Source organism: Centroberyx gerrardi, chromosome 15 (assembly GCF_048128805.1).
Source record: "Centroberyx gerrardi isolate f3 chromosome 15, fCenGer3.hap1.cur.20231027, whole genome shotgun sequence".
In the NCBI taxonomy this organism is placed as follows: Eukaryota; Metazoa; Chordata; class Actinopteri; order Beryciformes; family Berycidae; genus Centroberyx; species Centroberyx gerrardi.
In genome coordinates this window covers 6,598,704-6,618,939 of record NC_136011.1, presented here as the reverse complement: position 1 = coordinate 6,618,939, position 20,236 = coordinate 6,598,704, and the positions used below count along the sequence as shown (strand labels likewise).

The 20,236-nt window shown below is 46.4% G+C and overlaps 1 protein-coding gene across 2 annotated transcripts in view; it reads right to left on the bottom strand.

Annotated features, from left to right (window-relative positions):
• Positions 1 to 20,236, bottom strand: part of inpp5a (inositol polyphosphate-5-phosphatase A) — a 132,944-nt gene that overhangs the window by 70,915 nt on the left and 41,793 nt on the right. For both annotated transcript variants that reach the window (XM_071924798.2, XM_071924799.2), the window contains exons 3-4: positions 14,461 to 14,561; positions 14,022 to 14,109 (exon numbers count right to left, since the gene is read on the bottom strand). In XM_071924798.2, the coding sequence (XP_071780899.1) occupies positions 14,022 to 14,109; positions 14,461 to 14,561 (189 nt within the window). The remainder of the gene's footprint in view (positions 1 to 14,021; positions 14,110 to 14,460; positions 14,562 to 20,236) is intronic.

Sequence of the window (20,236 nt, the reverse complement as noted above, 5' to 3'; positions counted from 1 at the left end):
ACCATTTGGATATCCTCTGGGGGGTCAGACAGAGGTTTCAACTGCTCATCAAGTTTACTTCAGACCACTCAGGCAAATAACACAGTAAATGACTGCAGTTTAAAGGAAGGAAGGAAGTACACTATGTTTTTTTGTCCATTTAATTTAAATGGAAATTTGTCTTTGGCATCAAACGGCTGTCAACACGGCAAACGAAGAGCATTCGATGCAAAACAAGGGCAACAAACACTAACCAACGCTGAGTGAGTGCAGTCAATAAGCCGGCCTATATATTTGCTCGGTATCGCAGCCTCCCAAGTGGCAACAATCATAAGAGATGCATTTTGGTGTGTGTTTGACAGCAACACAGAGACAATACATCATAAACCGGGGCACGCTCCGCCCTCAAAACAAGCCCACAGCAGGTTTCATCAGGCAGGCTCTGGAGGTCCTGCGGCTGCCGGTGCCTTTCCCCTCGCCCAGCACCGCCCCTCATCTGCCGAGGCCCGTCTGCCGCTGACCTCCAGAACCTTAAAGAGACTGTATTAATTTTCCTGACAAAAATCAATTGGCCAAGGAATGGGACAAGGAGGAGAGCCCTCATTATTACACCAGGCAAGACACACCCTCTCATTGGGAGTGTATGGCTCTTTTTATGGGTAATAGTTTAACAGGGGGTGGCGGCTAGGGGACAAAGGGATTGCTCATTTCTTCTGACCCCACAGATGAGCCATTCCGAATCAACTGTCACGTGTCCCGTTTAATATTGTTAGAGAATGAGGATCTAAAACAATTTTGGGGCTATTTGATGTGAATTTATTTTTTGATAATCACAAGGGGGGAAGCATATGAGACTAATTTGTTTTGAAAAGATGGCATTGGAGTGTTGAGATTTGAAAAAGGGGAAAAAAAACATTCAGTCAAGGGCAAGAGTGGGCATATGACTGCAAATTCCCGACCATGTGGCTGTTTCATTTTTGTTTGTCTATTTATATGCTGGCTAGACAAACAGAGAGGCAAAACATTCGCAAAATCAGATTAGGAAATTGTGAGCCTTATGAATTAACAGGCTGTTTCGGTCGAGAGCTGCAGATGCAGTCCTTGTTCCTAATGAAGCCCCGGAGAAAAAGAGGAACAAATATGCTTTATGGGCTATTAATATGCAGTACATAACATGAACATGACAACAGAATTGACTATACATTTAAAGATCTGAACGAGACTGTCCACAGGGGAAAAGAGCACAGAGTTGTGATAGTCAAAGAGGGAAGACAGGCACCGCGTGGAGAGCTTGTGATGCCATTATTCTGACAGCTAGCCCATATGCAGCGAGAGATCATGGGCCAAGGGGGGGAGGTGGAGTGAGTGAGTGCGGTCAGTAAGTAGGCCTATGTGTTTAAAATGTGCTGCACAATACCTGCTAATTCTATTAAGTGCTTGTGCGGTGTGGCTGTGTGGTTATGGGTTGATGTAAATGGACGGCTGGTTGACTAAACAATGCAAGAGCATTAGAATAAGGTGATTGGATGACAGAGTGGAGTAGAAGGCCTAAGCCCAGCCACCCCGGGCCTTGCCAAGTCCATTATGTGTATTGGAGACATCTTGATATCCGTCACAGGGAGTTGCCAGCCAAGGGGGAGAAAGCTGTTGTTTTGTTAGCCTTCATCGTCAGGATGGCTTCCACCCCGCGACATCCGGGTGTAGGTAATGCAATGAAATGAGGCTCTCACAACCCCCCCCCCCCCCCTTTTTCAATCTGCACCGGGACCTTTGGACTGTTTTAGGAAGCTTTGGTAGTGGCAACTTGCTCAAGGACAAGCATGGACTTGAGTCCTGGTTTGACTTTGCCACAAAGCCACCACTTTCTGATCTCATGATATATTCCTATTTCCATAAATCATTTCTAAAGATCAAGACTTTGAAAATGTTGGCCTTATTAAAATATTTTTTGCATTTTTTGACAGAATACAGTGCAGAGCAACAGGAGAGGTGAGAGAGGGGAGGGGGAGAACATACAACATGGGCTGCGAGTGGTGCTGCAACAACAACCACATTACCGCAGCTGTGGGTCGTCTACTATATCCTCATCTGTTTGTTTATCTGTCCATTCGTCCATCTGTCTGTCTAGTCCAATGTTACTTGGGAGTATGGCCGCTGTAACTATGCATATGGCCGCATATGGCCACCATTTAAAAAAATATCTTGATTGGTCCAAGGGGGTCAAAATAAAAGATTTTAAAAAAATCTGCCAACAAGGGTGTGAATTTAATTGGCGTCCAATGTAAAACAAGAACTTCCTTGAATCATGTGGCACTATCTTGACACTAGTGGAGAGAACCAGCTTATTTCAAGATACTGTCAGTTGTGAAAGTGAAACTGCTTAGTAAAATTATTTCACTCCATAGGCAGATTTTTAAGATTCAACACTAGACTAAATGACTTGTTAAGATAGATATTTTTTGCAGTTGAGAATTGTTACATTCTAATTTGGGCACATTTTGGCTTTGACCCAAACAGCAATGGCAAACCAGCCAATATAGATGAAGCAATATGCCACATTTCAGGGATAACAACAAATGTTGCTCCCTTCCCACAGTGAGGAAATCTCCACAGTCCTAACCATGAGCCAGCATTTTGATGTAATTGGGCAATAAATTATATTCATTAGATAACAATTACATTGTTATTACAGAGCTATGCGTCACATAGTGTAAAAGACACAGTGACAAAGCATCTTCTACACAGAAAAGAACATCAGTGTGATAAATTCATTTTCAGTTAAAATGTTTCATGTCTGGGACAACAAATGCAACGGAATATTCCTCCTTCCTGTAGTTACAGACGGCTCCGGTTTAATTCTTATCAGGCCCCTCGCTCAAAGAGCCAGTCATTAAAGGCACTTGTGTGTGGAGTGTGATTGTTTGAGTTTGTTCATTGGAGACAGGTGTCAAGAGGTTGTTTCTACTGCTGTAATTACTCCACAACACACCAGTTACCAGAGGAACCTCAGGCTTTCTGCAACGCGGAAAGAAATTGCTTGGATTTAAGCTAACGATTTTCCCCCCTGATATTAACCAGCTGTACGTGACGCCGGGCCCGGGCGAGGAGATCAATTCCCCGGGAAAGTGTCCTCTTCTTCCGACAGGCTGGTGAGCCGGGATGAGAGGGAGAATCACGGACTGGCACTTCCACCGTCGGGGGGGATGTTTGGATTAGAGGCTGATGGCTCCCTGTAGGTGGCTCACCCCTGCTCCCTCTCCCTCCCCCGTACCTCCCCCCCCTCCCTCTGTACGTGGTACCTGGCGCGGGGCGAGGCGCTCCCGGCGGACGGAGGGGATATATATATACACTTAGGCGGGAGAAAGGTCAGGCGGGCGGAATGTGGCAGGCAAACAGGCAGCGGGGGTCCGGGGGCCCGGGGATGAATCACAGGAGAATTGGTGCATGGCAGTGAATGAATAACCCGCCATGGCTCCCCAAACCCCATTATTTCCCTCCTTCTCCAGCGGGGCCTGAAATTCATGTCTGCGCATGCTGCCAGTTCATTAGGGGGAGGATGTCATTCCTCTTCTGGCTGCGGCAGGACAGGCCAGGCGGGCCCCAGGAGGACCCGGCCCTGTTTAATTCCACATCAACCGCTCCACTGAGGGCCTTAATCTCTGCTTGTGTGATCAATACTATATCAGTGTAAATTAAAATGACAATTTTAAAGTAATTAAGCCTGTTAATGCTCGATTCAAATGTCATTATTTGCACGAGGGGAAGCAGAGGGTGGCGGCGTGTGTGCATGTGTGTGTGTGTGTACTGGGGGGAGGAAAAGGGGTGGTGGTGGTGGGGGGGTTAGGCAGTGGGGGGGGGGGGGGGGGTAAATTACGAGCGTGTCCACAGTGACAGGCAAACGCTTTAACCGGCGCGGCCCAATGTTGCCGCCGCGGCCACTGAGGAGGGCTTAACAAAAGCAGATTAACTCTCCACCCATGCCAGCCAGGGGACCTCTCCAATTCCAGAGGAGGATAACCCAATTGCTGAAATGTGATTTGTAGAACCAAACCCAATTATGGCCATATTAGATGAGAAGTGGCAGGGAGGGAACGCTTGCTGAGGGAGGCAGGAAAAATAGAGGGGGGGGTGGAAGGGTAGGGGGGGGGGAGAAAAGAGAAAAGTTACACAATAAAAATGCACTTAACTATAGAATGAAGCCCAGCAGTAATTGCGTGATTCGATTATTTTTGTCTCCCTCCTCTCTCCGCTTTTGAAAGGCTATTTAGAGTCATTGTGATGGTTAGAGTGAAATAGATGGGCTCCGGCGTTAACCTTGCCTCCGTGCGTGGAGGGTATGTGGCGCTGCTGGGTTCCCTTCCTCATGTGAGGCGAGGTGGTGTGTAAGTGAAAAGGAAATGAAATGATCACATTGTTGGCTCTTATTAAGACGGGCTCACAGCCCCATGGCCAGCGACCCTACACTCCCCATAGCCCAGACTCACCAATTACACCCAATCACACTGGTTAGGGGCCGCGCCGGGCCCCCGACAAACACACTCCCACCGCCACCGCTCCCTCGCCTAGACAGTGCCTAATATCATTAAGAATCAGACCCGCAGTTGAACTTCTACCCCCCTTTCTCTGTCTCTCACTACAACACACACACCTATTCTGAATGACGGCGCCACACGTAACACTAACACAAACCGCCACTAGTGACTAGCTGTCCATGTTGTGAAGCCTCACAGCCGGTGTAGCGGAGCAGCTAACAGAATTTCCCCCCCTGCTGCGCGGGAAATGCCCATATCTCACAATTAGCGGCTAACGAGTCACGTGTTGACAGAACAAGAGGAAGTGTGGTGATTAAAAGGAAGCCATTAGCACGGTCGTATAGATCAGTCATGGATGCGGCCTGTCTGTCGCTGTTCAGCTCATCAGGCAAAAAGCGGACGGCCATCGCGGGATGGAATAATTCTGCGACGCTGTTGTCGCCGTTGTTTGATAAAATCGCCTGAATCCCTTTTTTGAGCTGCAGAAATTGGGCATCTACACAGTAACTGTCCAACAATTGTTCAAATGCATGATAAGAATCACCTAAATACTAACAATTATAAGCATTATCTGCTTTGCTTGTAGGATGTAAGGTGTAGGTTTGATACAAAATAGAAACATTTTCACTAAAAATAGTGAACACTCTGTAGTACAAACCTTTGAAATCTATCCGATTCATTACAGACTGCATAAAGTCTGCAATGCTGTTCAGTGCAGCCCGAAACCCAAGCGCTGTCCTCAGTGACGCAGCTCCATGAATTATTAAATACATGCCAATAGTGAACAGATAGAAAGCATCCCTGCTGAAAAACAAGGGCAATCTGTGGGTATTTAATTAGCAAGGTGGGTGCTGCTCTGCATGCCTGATTATACCCGGGGGCCTTCCAGACGGCCAGAGAGGGGAGGAGGAGGACAGAAACCGCGACGTCGTATTGGTTCGCGTCCAGGCTGTCCCATCCATTATGGCGTCTGTTGACTACTGTTTGTGGAGCCAGGCCATATTAATTATCAGCTCGTTTGGAGAGGTGGGGGGCGGGGTGCAGCGCGGGTGGGAGGTACGAGAGCTCCTCTGTGATCAATGGGAAGCGTGGTCGCTCCAGGAAAACTCTACGGAGGGCGATGGAGATCAATTTGACCTGGCACACTGGACGTTTCTTCCAGGAGAGGAGGAGCGGGATGCTGCTGGGATGGAGGTTTGGGAGGCGAGCTTGTTGGCTACAGATAGCAAATCCATATCACTGTATCCTGTTGGCTATCAAGGCTAGCATTAGCGCCCATCAAACACTACTAATCCCTTTTCAAAGAATGGCACTCATTTAATTTAATTTTGTTTCTATGCAAACCCTAGTGCCGCCAAAACTCAGTAATAGAGAGGTGACTGTGTAAATTATAGAACCCCATTTTAAATTGATCAGGGAAAGCATGATATTACTTCTAATTTTATGTAAAACACTGATAAAAATTTCCAAAGAATAACCAAGGCACAATTAAAGATGAAAAACCCTGATGAAAAAAACAACATTAAAAAAACAATGTTTTTCGGGCCTATATGCATATACTGTATATATGTATGTATATATAAGACACACTTAGCCAAATAAGGGAGAAAAAAGGAGAAAGACTAAAATCCTAATTAAAATTCCTTCTACTCCTGTTGTTTAGGGTCTACTCTCAACTCAGCTCAGATTCCCATCCAAGCCATTTCTTAACATTGTCAAGCCAAATCTTAACAACTATTTTGTTTTGCTGTTGACCAGTCAAAATATTGGCCACGACGACTTTTACATATTCGGTCGTCTCAGCTCTCAACAGATTGTAAAATGGTAATTAATACGTTTGTAAAGCTAACAGGCATAAGCACCCGGATGGCCTGTGTGTACTGAGAGCGGGCTGAGAGGCAGCTGAAATATGATCATGTTCCTCAGGGCTTAATCTGTTGCATAGACAGATAAGCTGTGCCCCGACACTCATGTTAATAAAGGGTCCTTTAAAGAGACGCCAGGAGCCATTTAACAATGCCTCCCCTGACACCCCAACACACATATCACCCACACTAATCTGAACACACACACACTAACATGCACAGAGGATCTGTCACTCACTGGTCCTACTGTATGTTGTATGTTGTTGTGCAGATTTTTGGAGAGTAGGATGTGGGTGGAGTGGGGTGGTGGTGGTGGTGGTGGTGGTGGTGGTGGGGGGTATCTATTTTCTCCAGGGAGCGTGGGGTTGTGAGAGCTGTGAGGGCTCTCAATAGGCGGAGGATTATGGAAATCAAAGCTGAGAGATTAGCTAATGGGAATATAATGGCCAGTGACTGCCTGGGTCAGCTGGGCCATGCAAATGAAGCGGCTATAGCCAGAGAGAGAGAGAGGGGGAATCGATATGTATGGACAGAGCGCTGGCTAGCACTAGCCCGATATCAGTAATGCTACACAGACATGCATGCACGCACACACACACACACACACCCACACACACAGTGAGGGCCTGACGCCAGCAGACACAGATGAGCTTTCACCAGGAGGGCCCGGCTCAAGTGGAGAACCGGAGATATCGCCAGCTCCGGCTCCGGCGTCAGTGCCCCCTCACTGATGTCAACAGGCGGCATGTGATCCCCCCCCCCCCCCCCCCCTGCGCCGCCTGGCTCTCATCCCCACTGACACAGCACCGAGACGCAGACGCCGCTCCGGCCCCCGCTCTCCGCGCTCCATCAAATAACTATTCATTCAGCCTTGGCCCCAAAAACAGAACAAACGTCCTTGTGGACAATCAATAGCGGCGCGGCCGGGACAGCCAAGTATTACGACAGCATTTAGATACACTAAGTAGTTTATTTTCGTACAGACTTGGGACAATCTGACATCCGCCGTTTAGGATGTGCGGATATTAACCTCCTCCAGATGTATGAGGGAGAGTGGGTGTCGTAAAATGCAATTGACTGGGACACATGACGGCTTTCATCATCAAACTAAATGGAACATCACCTCACTTATATATCAGAATACCAATTTTGAGCGTGTCAGAGAATTTCAATTTAGATTTCAGGTGGGGCGGCGGGACTCCAGCTCCCCCCGTGCCTGGCCTCTCCCCTCTCATTTTCATTCCTGCCCGCGCGGCGCGGCCATTCATCAGGACCCGGGCAGAGGACACCTCCCGCCTGCTCACAAATGCATGGAGCAGGCAATAAAATTAACCTTGTGGCAATTGTTTTCCCACCCGTTTGATGGCCCCGTGTCAGCTCATCTGTTACGGCGGGGAAATAAAAAAGTCAAGCTCAGATGTGCAAAAAATTATGACTGGAGGGGTACCTGAATGGGAGCGGAGCTAATGCCAGATTATGGAGTCAAGACCCGATCAATCAGCGCTAGAGTGGATGATGAGATGGGGGGCGACTTCCCGGCTTGTTCATTTGCGTCTGGGAACAATAAAGAGCGCGGAGAGCCTGGTAGGGGGGGTTGTTATGATACTCAGACACACGAAGACTACTGAGCAAAAAAAAGAGACGGCCTGATATTTTTTTACAGTCCAGCTGACCCAGGCCTTTCACTGGGCGGGGAGGGACAGGAAAAGGAGAGGGTGGGGGTAGGCGGTGGGGGGGGGGGGGGGGGGGGGGGGGGGGGGGATAAAAATCCTTCAGAGGGTGTTTATTTGCTCTCAACACCTCCTGAGCGATCAATATTTTTAATTTGGGTCCGAGTTATTATTTTTCACATCACTGCGCCGGGGAGCAGAGTAAAGTGGCTCATATTTTAGCGCTAAAAAGATCGATATGACAGGCTCACCTTCACTCTGCCCCCTCGGTGGCTGGGGGCCGCACATCATAATGGACGGTGGCGAGGTGCGCCCGGCCCGCCTCATGCTGGAATCACATCATTATCTGTGGCTGGAGACCCCCCACTCCCCCCACCTCCCCATCCCCCACCCCAACACACACACACACACACCGCAACAACACCCCATGACAACAGCACCCCCCCCCCCCCCCCCCCCCCCCAACTCTAAGACACAACTGATTTACTCCCCGGCCAGACCCTACTGCCCACCACTAAACGAATCCCAACACACACACACACACACACACACACTCACAGACACTTTATCAGAGCACTGTTTATGAGGGGGAAGCATGGTGTGTATGTGGGCACGTGTGTATGTGGACAGCTGCCTGTGTGTGTGTGTGTGTGTGAGAAGACTCAGGCCCACGTCCAGTGCGATGATGAGCCAGGAGGGCCAAAAGGCTCCGTTGGCCAGATTGGGCTCCTTGTAATAAATGCATCAATTTCTCCACCTCTTTACACAATCCATTAATTATATATACATTTTCAGCCAAAATATTTTCACAGAGGCAACGCCTGCTCTCTCTCCCTCATAACTCACATCTGATGGCAGATTCATTGATTGTCGCTCAACACATGTCCTGAGTGTGTGTGTGTGTGCCTGTGTGTATTTGTGTGCCGGTGTCACTAAGTGTGTGTGTGTGCACTTATGTGTATGCCCCGAGTGCATGAGTGATAGCCGCGGAGAGTTATGGCCCGGCGATATTACCGAGCTGACATCTACTCCATTCAAATGGCCTCAGTCTGCGCCGTACTTCTCACCATATTGAAATAAGAGCTCTGTTAGATTTAGTTTGCAATATTTTAACCTGCTTATGTGCCAAGCGCAGTCTGTTGAAACACTGGGCGGGAGGTGGGACGGGGGGTGGAGGGGGGAGGGGGGAGCTGGTCCTGCTAGTTAACCTCTGTGTGTAAAACCAACATACTGCGCACACTAGACCCCGCGTCTATGACCCCACTTTCTCTGAATCTCCTTCTCTTTCCGTCTCTCTTGCTCTATATAATCTCTGTATGTAACCCGGTTTTGTCTCACCATTAAAAGGGGAACGGGGGGAGCGATATGGGACGCAGTTAAAAAGGGGGGGGGGGGGGGATAAACGCGAGTGACGCGTATTTCTGGGCAATACCGCAAACACACTCATGCTGAGGCCCTGTCAGCGCAGAGGGACACTAAGTGTTCATAAATTCCTGGGTGAGCAGAGCAGAGCGGAGCGGTACCGATGATTGCATTACAGCGCGCTGCCGGAGGAGAATTAAGGCCTCACCTCCGGAGTGGACTGAGGTGCTGCTGGCAGCTACTGACAAGGCTGGACTTCCAACCTGAGATCACAAGGCAGCTTAGGGAGGACTCTTAACCAGTGACTTGCAGTGAGTGAGTTGGTACGGTTTCTGTGTTTTGCTCAAGGACTCTTCAACAGGACATGTGGCTGCTGGGATCTAACCTGCAACCTCTCTGTTGATGGAACAGTCTCTAAGTACAAGTCACAAGTCCACCTCCTGTCAGGATGCCACACACTCAGTCACATCTTCACCCATATGACTTCATAAGGCTACGTAAATATGGCATGGTCTATAGAACATGACATGCATTTAAACCACTGCCTAATGGCTATGGGGAATTGTTTATTCTTTAGTTGACAGCAATTGCTTGAACTGGATGGGGTTATTCTAGAGGCTGGGCTTCACTTCCGGTTACTTACTTTACTTTTTTTCCCCAAGGATCAACGTCATAATTTCAGGTCATTTTGTAAATGTCTGTATGCTTGTTAGAGTCCTAATTCACTTCAGAAACGATGAGGCCTTGTGGTTTTCCGGTAAGAATTGAATTAATAAGTTGAACCATTAACCATGTTCACATGCAGCCTAATAGACTATTGATTTGGTTTGTTCTTATTCCAAATGAATTAACCTGATATTACAACTGCAACCAGACTGAAGTCCAGTCCCAACCAGAACTTCAAAGTGGCCGTGCTTCCTTGAAGTTAATCCAATGTGCACTGTTGCGGGGTCGACACGACACAAAGTGGATGGGACAAACTGCTGGGATACTACAGGATACTACTCTCAGGGTGAAAACAGTTGCAAGCACGCACACACACACACACACACACACACACACACACACACAGGGTAAAAGGAGGCAGCGGTGCCCTGTCAGACCGCAGAGCCTGATTTATCCTCTGTCCTCTCTCTCATTCCTGTCCTGCAGACCACAGACATGAGGGATGCCTTTAATTTCCCATTAAAATGCCCTGGAACAACTGAGGGTTGAGGAGGTAGTGTGTGTGTGTGTGTGTGTCTGTGTCACTGTATGTGTGGATATGTGTGACAGTGGTGTGCAGGCAATCAAACGCTATGTGTGTGCGTGTGTGTGTGCGTGCAGGTTCGTAGGCACAGACAAGAGAGCACAAGTGTGTGTCGGGGAGCGGTAATAGGAACGGGCATTAGCGCACATCATTCCACATGACACGGGCTGCAGCTCCAGGGCCAGGCCCACGATAAATATTAATGGCCAAGAACAAGTGGATTGGGAGTTGAGTTATCAGGGCGGGCCTTCCTAATTGACATTTTACCTGCTGTATACCTTAACAGGGCTGTAAAACACCAGGCCCGGGCTCAGCCGGAGGGGGACGTGTCAGTCAAGCTCTTCCCCCGCCGCAGCGAGCTTCCTCTGGGAGGGGAGGGGAGGGGAGGGGAGGGAAGGCCGGCTTCGCCCGGACTTCTCATCGCTCGGATGCGGCTTCAAGGTGCTACATGTAGCATTTCAACGTCAAGAAATCATTACCATTCCAGGCATCGGTATGATTACTGTAAACAAACGAGACCATCACCGAGAAGACCGGCAGCCTCTGCACTGCATTTTACACTGTGTGCCACCGGGTCAGGTTGGATTGGAAATCTGCTGGATTGCTTTATGTACTTCGCAAGTAATACACAATCATTCTAGTTCCACTACTCTAACTGCATTGTTTCAACTTCACATTTGCTTAACTGGTCTGAATGCATACTGGCTGTTACCAGGTGTTATCTTGATACAGAAAGACACCATGGAGGGGAGGAGGGACAAGCAGGTTTTCCCACCCGGTCCGAGAACTTCAAACTTTCAAATCCCTAAATGAGGATGTGTTGTTTTAGCCTGAGCTGGATGTACAGTAAGTCAAATTTACCACATAGTTTTATCACAGTCTGATTGTGTTCAATGGAATATTTCTCCTTTTTGGCATTTCTTCTAATTCGGCTAGAGCTGCATGAGAGGATTCACTCAAGTGACATAACCTCGCACATTCACTTACACACATAATATAACATAACACACATTCCTCTCTTTCCATGACACAGCAATCAAACACACACTGTAGGCAGGAAGGTAAACAATCTCCCTGGTCTTTACCATACACACTCACTACATTACTACTACTCCCACTCATCCACAACATTCGCTTAACTACTCCCAAGGAAACTACACACATGCACGCTTGCGCACAAAACACAACAAAACACGTGTGCGCACAGACACACACTCTCACACACACACTCACACACACAGTGTAAGCTCAGGACTGAGAACGGCGTTTCCACTTACATTATCTGAAAATTGACAGGCGGGGCAGACAACAAACAATTATCCCCGGAGCAGGGGGGGAAAAAAATCGAAGTTTGAGAAAACAAATATGAGTGATGTCATCTAAGCTAAATGGCAAGCCCTGTGTGAGAAAGACTGGAGAGTCTATTCATATTTACTGTTGCCAGGATTTCAATACCCACATCATAGAAAGCGCATCAGATGTTTCTCTTTCCGCCGACTGATTCACAAAGAGAGGCCCGAACTGCAATCTCTATTTGATGAAAATGGAAATCCAACAAAAAGGTTAATCTATAGACAAACGGCATTAAATAAACAGCTCATGATGCCAAGATAATAGCGCTGCGTATATGAAATGGCAGATAATTATACTTTGTAAAGGCCAATGTTTGTAATATGTTTATGAAAAGAGCAAATGTGACTCAGTGGGTGTTGTGATTTACGAGCATTTGTGGAGGTGCAGTGTAGCGTGGCGATAACTCCGAAAACATGAAGAGGAATCAGAAACAGACACAGTTCAGCTATCACAGTGTAATTGGCAACACAGTCTGCATTGATTTATGTTATTCTACAAGTCTTTTCCTCTACATAACCTCCTGGGAATGCAGAGGCTATCATCTGATACACCTGTAGCCTGCATGGCGCATTAAACTGCTGCAGTAAAACTAGACTTTAATACAAAAGAAAATAGAAAATGGACTTTGGGGGAAATTGAATGAAGAAAGTCATGTTTCATTACAAAGCACAGGGAGGGTTACAGACGACTTGGCTTGAGTCTTCCTGGTACTGGTGTTATGTTTGAGCGTTTGGCTCCACCAAGAGGCCATATACAGCAATAGCTATTCAGCTCTTGGGCACACACATGAATGAAGAGGGTTGTTGAGTGATTTATAATTATCGTAATTATAATTTCATAGCTGGCCATATTAGATTCATTCATTGTCAGTTTTACTATAGATGGTTGTATTAGTAAAACAACAGATTGCTAGTGGAAATTGGATAATATGTTAAGTATTATGCTACATTGGATAATCTATCAAACAATCCAATATAGATTAGATAGTTTGGTAAAAAACTGGACTAATTCAGAAATTTGTTTTAAATTTTAATGTTATTGTTTGCGGTATTCTTTACTATTGTAACTGTTGCTTATGGATTAATTGCTTTTAATCATACTTTGGTTAATTAAAACAACTATTGGCTATGAAACCGTTAATGTTAATTAATTCTGGTTATCAATAAAGAAGCAATCCCAAAAAGTTTAACAGTTTAGCAGGACCTGCCTGTGAGAACTACCACAAAAATATTTCCAAACATCTGCTGCCACCCTGTGGCCATCTGCTATTACTGCATGTTGTCAGGGATTTCAATCTTGAGCTCACTTTCACAAGTTCTTTCATTTATTCCACGCAATGCCTCTTTCTGCACAGTCCATACAATGAGAAGATCCAGTGAAGGAGCTATATTGTTTTTCTGTGTGAGATTGATGCAATCTCACACAGAAAAACAATATAGCTCCTTTAAACCATGTTGCACAGACACAGCAAACTGCATCAGTTTGCTGTGTCTGTGCAACATGGTTTAAAGTTTGTATAGTCCATCTGTGGGTCTTAGCTTATACCACATTCATGTCTTGACAGGTCAAAGCAATGCACTTAAACCTATTTAAAGCCGTCAATGCCAGCATCATGGGTGAAGTTTTCTGTAGACTTTGGTTTCTTATGGCAATTATTCTCAGCCTTTTCACACTTAACACATGCACTTAGTGAGTGATACCGAGTTCATGTTTTAAAGAAAACCAAATATTGCAATGTCAACCGCAAACTAAAGATCCACTAAGGAGTTGTGTCCTGCCATTGCATTTCAACAGTTGGGATCACAAAATGACTTGTGTGATGAAAATCACTCATTTTATTTGTCCCTCTCTTGTTCCCTCTCTGTGGTATTTCCTTGTTGATGATGTCAGAATTCAGGAAGTCAGAGAAATCGGGGTCCATCGCTTAACCCAGAGCTCCCAAGTAGTGTTTACCACCTGAAAACTGAGCCGAACAGCATTTTCAATGCAGCATTAGTCCATCAACACTTACTGTGAAATGCTCCTGGGATTTGTAGTTCTCATCGAGGTAGACACGGGCTCTGCTGTACTCCTTCATGGCATCACTGGACAACAGCTCTCTGGTGGAGACACACACACACACACGTCAGGAAATGTAGTCAACAACAGTAACAACATGCAATTAAAAGAACTCTTAAATCAGACAAGATATATAAAATCAAAGCCCTGCAATATAAGGCATATTCTTGAAAAAAAAAATCTTCTTTCATATTATGTGTATGCTGAGGTACAGCTGTCATGCCACCAGTGGGGGGAGTTGTCCACTCAGTATAAAACTGACTGCTCCCAATTGTTCCACAGGCCATGAAGTGGGTGTTGTTGCCTTTTCAGGAAAATGGCTATTACCAGCCAATTACCATTACAGCCAAAACAATTAGAGCAAACAACCGTGTCAGAACCGCAATACTTACTTGACAAAACTATCCACGTGCGACATGGACGCCTCGTAATTCTTCCCGCCCACCTCTTGACAGTGCACTGCCACGAAGTGAGGCTTGTGTGAGTGTACTGTCTGTGAATGGAGAGAGAGAGAGAGAGAGAGAGAGAGAGAGAGAGAGAGAGAGAGAGAGAGAGAGAGAGAGAGAGAGAGAGAGAGAGAGAGAGAGAGAGAGAGATGGGGTCAAAACATATTTCCAGTGTAGTTAACCTCATTTTGCAGCACAAGTGAATCCGTAACAGATGCTGCTACGCAAACCGAAGTACAGTAAGCCCATTGCGGCCACATATTTACAAGACTTAAGTTGAGACAATTAGTCAGCCGAGCATGAAAACCGTCGCGAGCGTGAAGCCCGGGCCTCTACAACTCTTCTTAACTCGGCCCCGTGACACTCTACTGTATTTACACAAGACAAAGTGCCTCGCTAATGTAGACAGAAGGCATTTAGCGAGCTTGTTCCACAAGCACAACGCAGGTCCCTCTTCATCTACCAGCAGGGATGTGCCTCCAGCGCTCTATGTACGTTGAGCGGGGTGTGACAGATGCTCGCACTTCCCCGCTCATGCTGACACATCACTCACTACACCGATAATGACTCCCATTGCCGCTGGAATATGTCAACGGCGCTTATTAGAATATGGGCGACACTCCAGGAAATGCAGGCGGTGATGAATAGCCTCGGTTTGTGGTGAAACAAAAACATTACCTCGCATGCAAAACGCTCCGTCATTAATATAAATCGCTGGTCAGGTATCTAGAGTGGCAAGATGGTTTTAAGATTCACTTCCCGTGTGGGCGCGTGCAGCCCTCCATCCAGAGTCACGTGACCTAACGTGGCTCCCGTTTAAAATTCCCTCTCAAGACACAGCGAGGTGTTTGTGAGCGCCCTGTCGGAGCGTTCAGAGGTGCCCGACCTCTAACGGAAAATCCATAGCACCGAGTGAATTACAGCACTCACAAGCACTCAAAGGGTCGCGCCTATGGATGGTGGACACTGGGCAGAGGCCGTATATCAATGTCACCCGGGATGGGGAGGGGGTTTGGGGGGGGGGAGGGGGTTACAAATGCTCCCAGGACCCGAACGGAGGCCCGCACCCCCACCTCGGCATTGCATTATGCGCACTACAGGCAAAATCAAATAAAAGTAATGTATGGCAATAACGCTATGGATTTTCCATCAACCTATGGCTTGTCACTTAGCTGGGTGACCCAGGAATGGGGACCTACGGCGGCTTGGGCGCTCAAACTTGGGAAGATTAGTGGACCTATCAGCTCCCGATGGAAAAGGTCACACTCTCGAGGAGCTCGCAGTGCGCAGCGTTAACTAACATCGGGCTAAAATTCAGGCATGTGCGGGGGGGGGGGGGGGGGGGGGGGGGGTACGGGTGCCCCTTTTCCCTTAATTGAACAAAATGCCCCTTCCGATCTAAATTTATTATTTTATTTTATTTTGTTTGCACAGTGCACAGTGCATTGCCCCTTTCTCTGTCCTTCTCACATGTGGACGTTTCCCCCCACCCCCACCCCCACCCAACAGAGCTGCGCTATCAACACAATCACAGAGCAGGAGGACAACGAGCCAGGGAGACCTACTGTGATAGGTATCGGTTAGTTTAATAAATATAGTTGCTGCCATTAGTTAAACCTGGCAAAAAATCACATATCCTGCAATTATTTCTTAGAAGGAAATACCAGTCAGAAAGACAAGAGATGGAAGCAAATATAACAGATGAGTAAAGTAAAGGGATATAACAACGCCGCATTGCTGCACTCCTAAAACACAGAGATTCTTCCACAGACTGTTTGACACTGTAGATGCCCCTTTTTTCATTTGAGCACCTGCCCCTGAAGAACTCTCTGCACGTCCCTGCTAAAATGAGAGCGTGCGAGCGACCGAGTGTGTGTGTGTGTTCACTGACTGCGTTCTATTTGTCTTTCCAGGCGGTAAAACCCAGCTCCACTTTGACAAACAGACACTCTCCAGGAGCTAATTTCATTACCAGAACCACCAATGCTATCCATCCAAAGCCGAACAGCATCAGCCAGTGACCTTACTTTACTCTGACAACACGCAAACATCTGAACAATTTCCAATTAAACATACGACAACTGCTAACGAGAAATTCTGTTGACACTTAAGAGTCAAGTAGTGGGTGAAGCAATGACATGCCAAATATTGTAGTTATGAATAAATGCTTTTATGACAGGCCTTTCCACATGGACCGGACTCCCTTAGACAGTGACAGCTGCCGTGGCGGCGCTGAGGAAGGCCTGTCTGGCGATGCTGACACGGCGAACAGAGCACTGCCATATGGGACCATTTCTCAACCTTGCAGCCATGTCAGACGCCGATGTGTTTGATTTGGAGGTGTGTCTTCCATCTCTCTCTCTCTCTCTTTTTCTCTCCCTCTTCTCGCTGTCCCCGTGCTATTTGGATTCCGAGGAGGTTCCCTGTTTCCCTTAACTATATATCTGCTCCACCGCGCTGTTTACTTCCACGGTTGCCTGAGCAAACAGGCGCTGTGTGTTATTTGATGGCCAAACAATGGATCTATATTTGGATCTTGACATATTTACTCTGACGATGAGATCAGGCAGCCATACGCCTGCCAAACGCTGGGCCTATTCAGATATTTAAATCTAAGCAGAAATGCAGAAAATGGGAATTGGGCATTGTATTCTCTCTAAAAATGAAAAAAAAAAAACCCCTCATATTTAATGGTTTTCATACTACAAAATCTCATCTGTAGAGAGAGAAACACTGATTAGACTTAAACATTTTAAAACCTATCCTTTCTCTCTTCAAAAAGCCCAAGCCATCAAATGATCCATTATAATTTTATTCATAGATCATATCTCATCCCTAGGAAATTATATTACCTTGCCATCTCTAAACCGTTCGCTATGCTCTGACAGTATCCCAGGAACCTTGATCCACATGGTTCGGGTCTGCTATTTACCAATTTTGGCAGGATCTTGCGAGAATCCTCTCCTCCTCCTTCTTAGGGCAAAATCATACCTCATTCACCTTTATTATTATTACTCAGTGATACATCTGACCTCTCGAGCGTTCTGCCGGATTCTCCTGGCAGGGATCACGGCAGCTAAGAGGATGATTGCGCGCTGTTGGAAGCCATCGCGCTTGTGTATCACTGATCTGAGCTATCTCATTATTGAGATATAGCTCATTTGGAGCTCTCTGCTGCTAGAGTACGTCATGCTGCCACAGACAGCATTATCACAATGGATTGATTCAGATGGGCTGCACACCCGACCTGGCACCAAATATTACATAATATATAATAAAAGTGTTTGTTTTCACCTGCTTAGAGCACCAGAGGGGTTGAGTTTACCATATAAGCATAATTTAGATATTGTCAAGTAAGTTGTCACTGACAGAAAGTATACTAAATAGATTCAGATATTGTTGTGTGGTTGTCTAACTAACTTTCTGGCACTCTGTTGCCCTGTGTAGCAAGCCCCACCCATGTGGCACTTAAGTGGGCTAAGACAAACCATATAAAGTATTTGTGAATACTCTCTGGCCCAGGCTCTGTATATAGATCAAGACAACTCACCATAACCAACCAAAGCACACACATCCTAAATTCCCTACTGGTAAGTGGATTGGGCCATTTAATCTCATCTGAATGGGCAGTGACATTTTATTATCTAAACATTTGGCAGCACCATAAAAAGAGTTCAGGCTTATATGGCACAAGCAGTCAAATCTTTAGCCTAGCATCATGCATGATAGTATGCACACACACTGCCATTGGAAGTTCATTGATTTTCTATAATCTCAGAAACACTGGCTGATGTCACCTTGTTTCTTCTTTTGTCAGACAAGTTGGCTGTAGCTCAAATTTTGCGTTACATCAACAGCCAATAAAATAGCAGCGTTGTAATAAATCCCACCAATCAGTGCAGCATTATTGCCTTCACACCTAGCAATCACTTAACACGGATGTGATGTGCCTGCTAGTGTAGGACAGTCACAGTATGTACTGTCCTAATGGTAGCCTAATCAAAGTCACCATCTAGCAAATTCACATTCCTAGATACTCAATGATAACAGCAAACATGCGGATAATGTGGACATGCATTTCATGTTTGATCTTTACAAAGAGACGGTGTAGTGCAGAGGTCTAACGCTGTCCCGTGTACAAGACGGCATCCGCCACACAGAGGGGGCCTTTGATGAGGCCTAATCCAGAGAGTCCTATTTCATGGTTCCTATTTGGAGGTGGGAAATAAGTCACGGTGGAGGTGGGGGCGGGTGTTAGGGAGGGTGGGTTGTCAGATGAGCTCATGAGCAGGCATAGGATGAGGAAGCTTCACTTAACCACTGGTCCATCTGTGCCACTTTCACTCAACAGCTTCTGTCGAGCATGATGTCTGACGGGTGTGAGACAGAAAGACAGACAGAAGCGGAGCTGGGGATAACAGTGGAGTCTCACACATAGTGCTTCAGGACACAATATGGAGTTTAGCTTGATCATCTGAATTTTGACTATTGACATAAAGAGGATTTTTGGAACTTCACTTCCAAAATATAGCTTGTTTCACCATATCTCTAAATCCTGTTGTTTCCAAATATTGCACATGTAAAGGAACTTTTTACAGCCTCAAAATTGAGTTAACATGTAAAACTGCCAGTTTCAAAAGTCCAAACAATACACTTCAAAGTGAGAAAATGCCCAGATTCTAGTAAATCACTACAGTGTGTCAACAACGGCAGTACCGGGGATGCTAGTGTTTCAACAGAGTGTGCTGGTGCCATAATATAATTACAGATTGGGCCTTTAAAACAAGATTAGACCAATCAACTATCAGATGACCTTCAACACTGTGCGTCTCTGCAATTTACAAATCACAGGACTAGACATGGAGACCCTGCACAATCGCCGACCTGTGACGGCCCGGAGAAGTTTCCAATGCAAATCGGGGGAGGGATCACTCAATTTAGTGCGGCGCGATGCAAAGCACTGTTTATACTGCGCCGGAATCCCATTTCACCCAGTCTAGTGCACACATGAGGAGCAGGCAAATGACCCTGCTTTGCTTACGTGTAAATGACCCTGGTCTGGGATACCCGGACACAGCGTTTGATTGACCTCGGGTATGAGAAATAAGGAAAGGCCTGTCATACATGCGCCGACTGAGGCTTACCTAACATAAGCAGTTAAAGCAGTGCAATCTGGTTTATTTCCAGTTTGAATAAACCGCTCCGAACACGCTTTGGTGTGAACGCATCCTAAGAGACACAGCCAGTCAGTCTCTGCAGGATGAGTATTTTGGTACCAAACATCAGCTGCGTGTCCTAGCATCACCTTCGAACCGAGATTGCTCAATTTCTTTTTCTCCATCTCACTCTCTCCCTTTCTCTCTCTCTCTCTGATATTTAGTCACACATCAAGAGAGTGACAGTGAGTGAGAGTCAAAGAGAACATGAGAGAGGCAGATCAAGTGGAGAAAGTGCAAGCATTTAAAAGCGGTTTATGAACTGGCGAGGTGGCTGCAAACATGTTGATGACCTATGACCTAGGTCTGTCGTAAAAAAAAATAATAATCATTTCATTTCCTGCAGGCATTTCGAGGAATTTCCTCAAGCTACAGACTTGACCTGCGGGGCTTTCGCTGTGCTGAATAGCTAAATGGAGCACAATGTAGGAGCTAAAATACACAGACACACACACAGATATATAGAGTGAGAACATGTAGCGGCAGGCAACCTTGCACAATGCCCT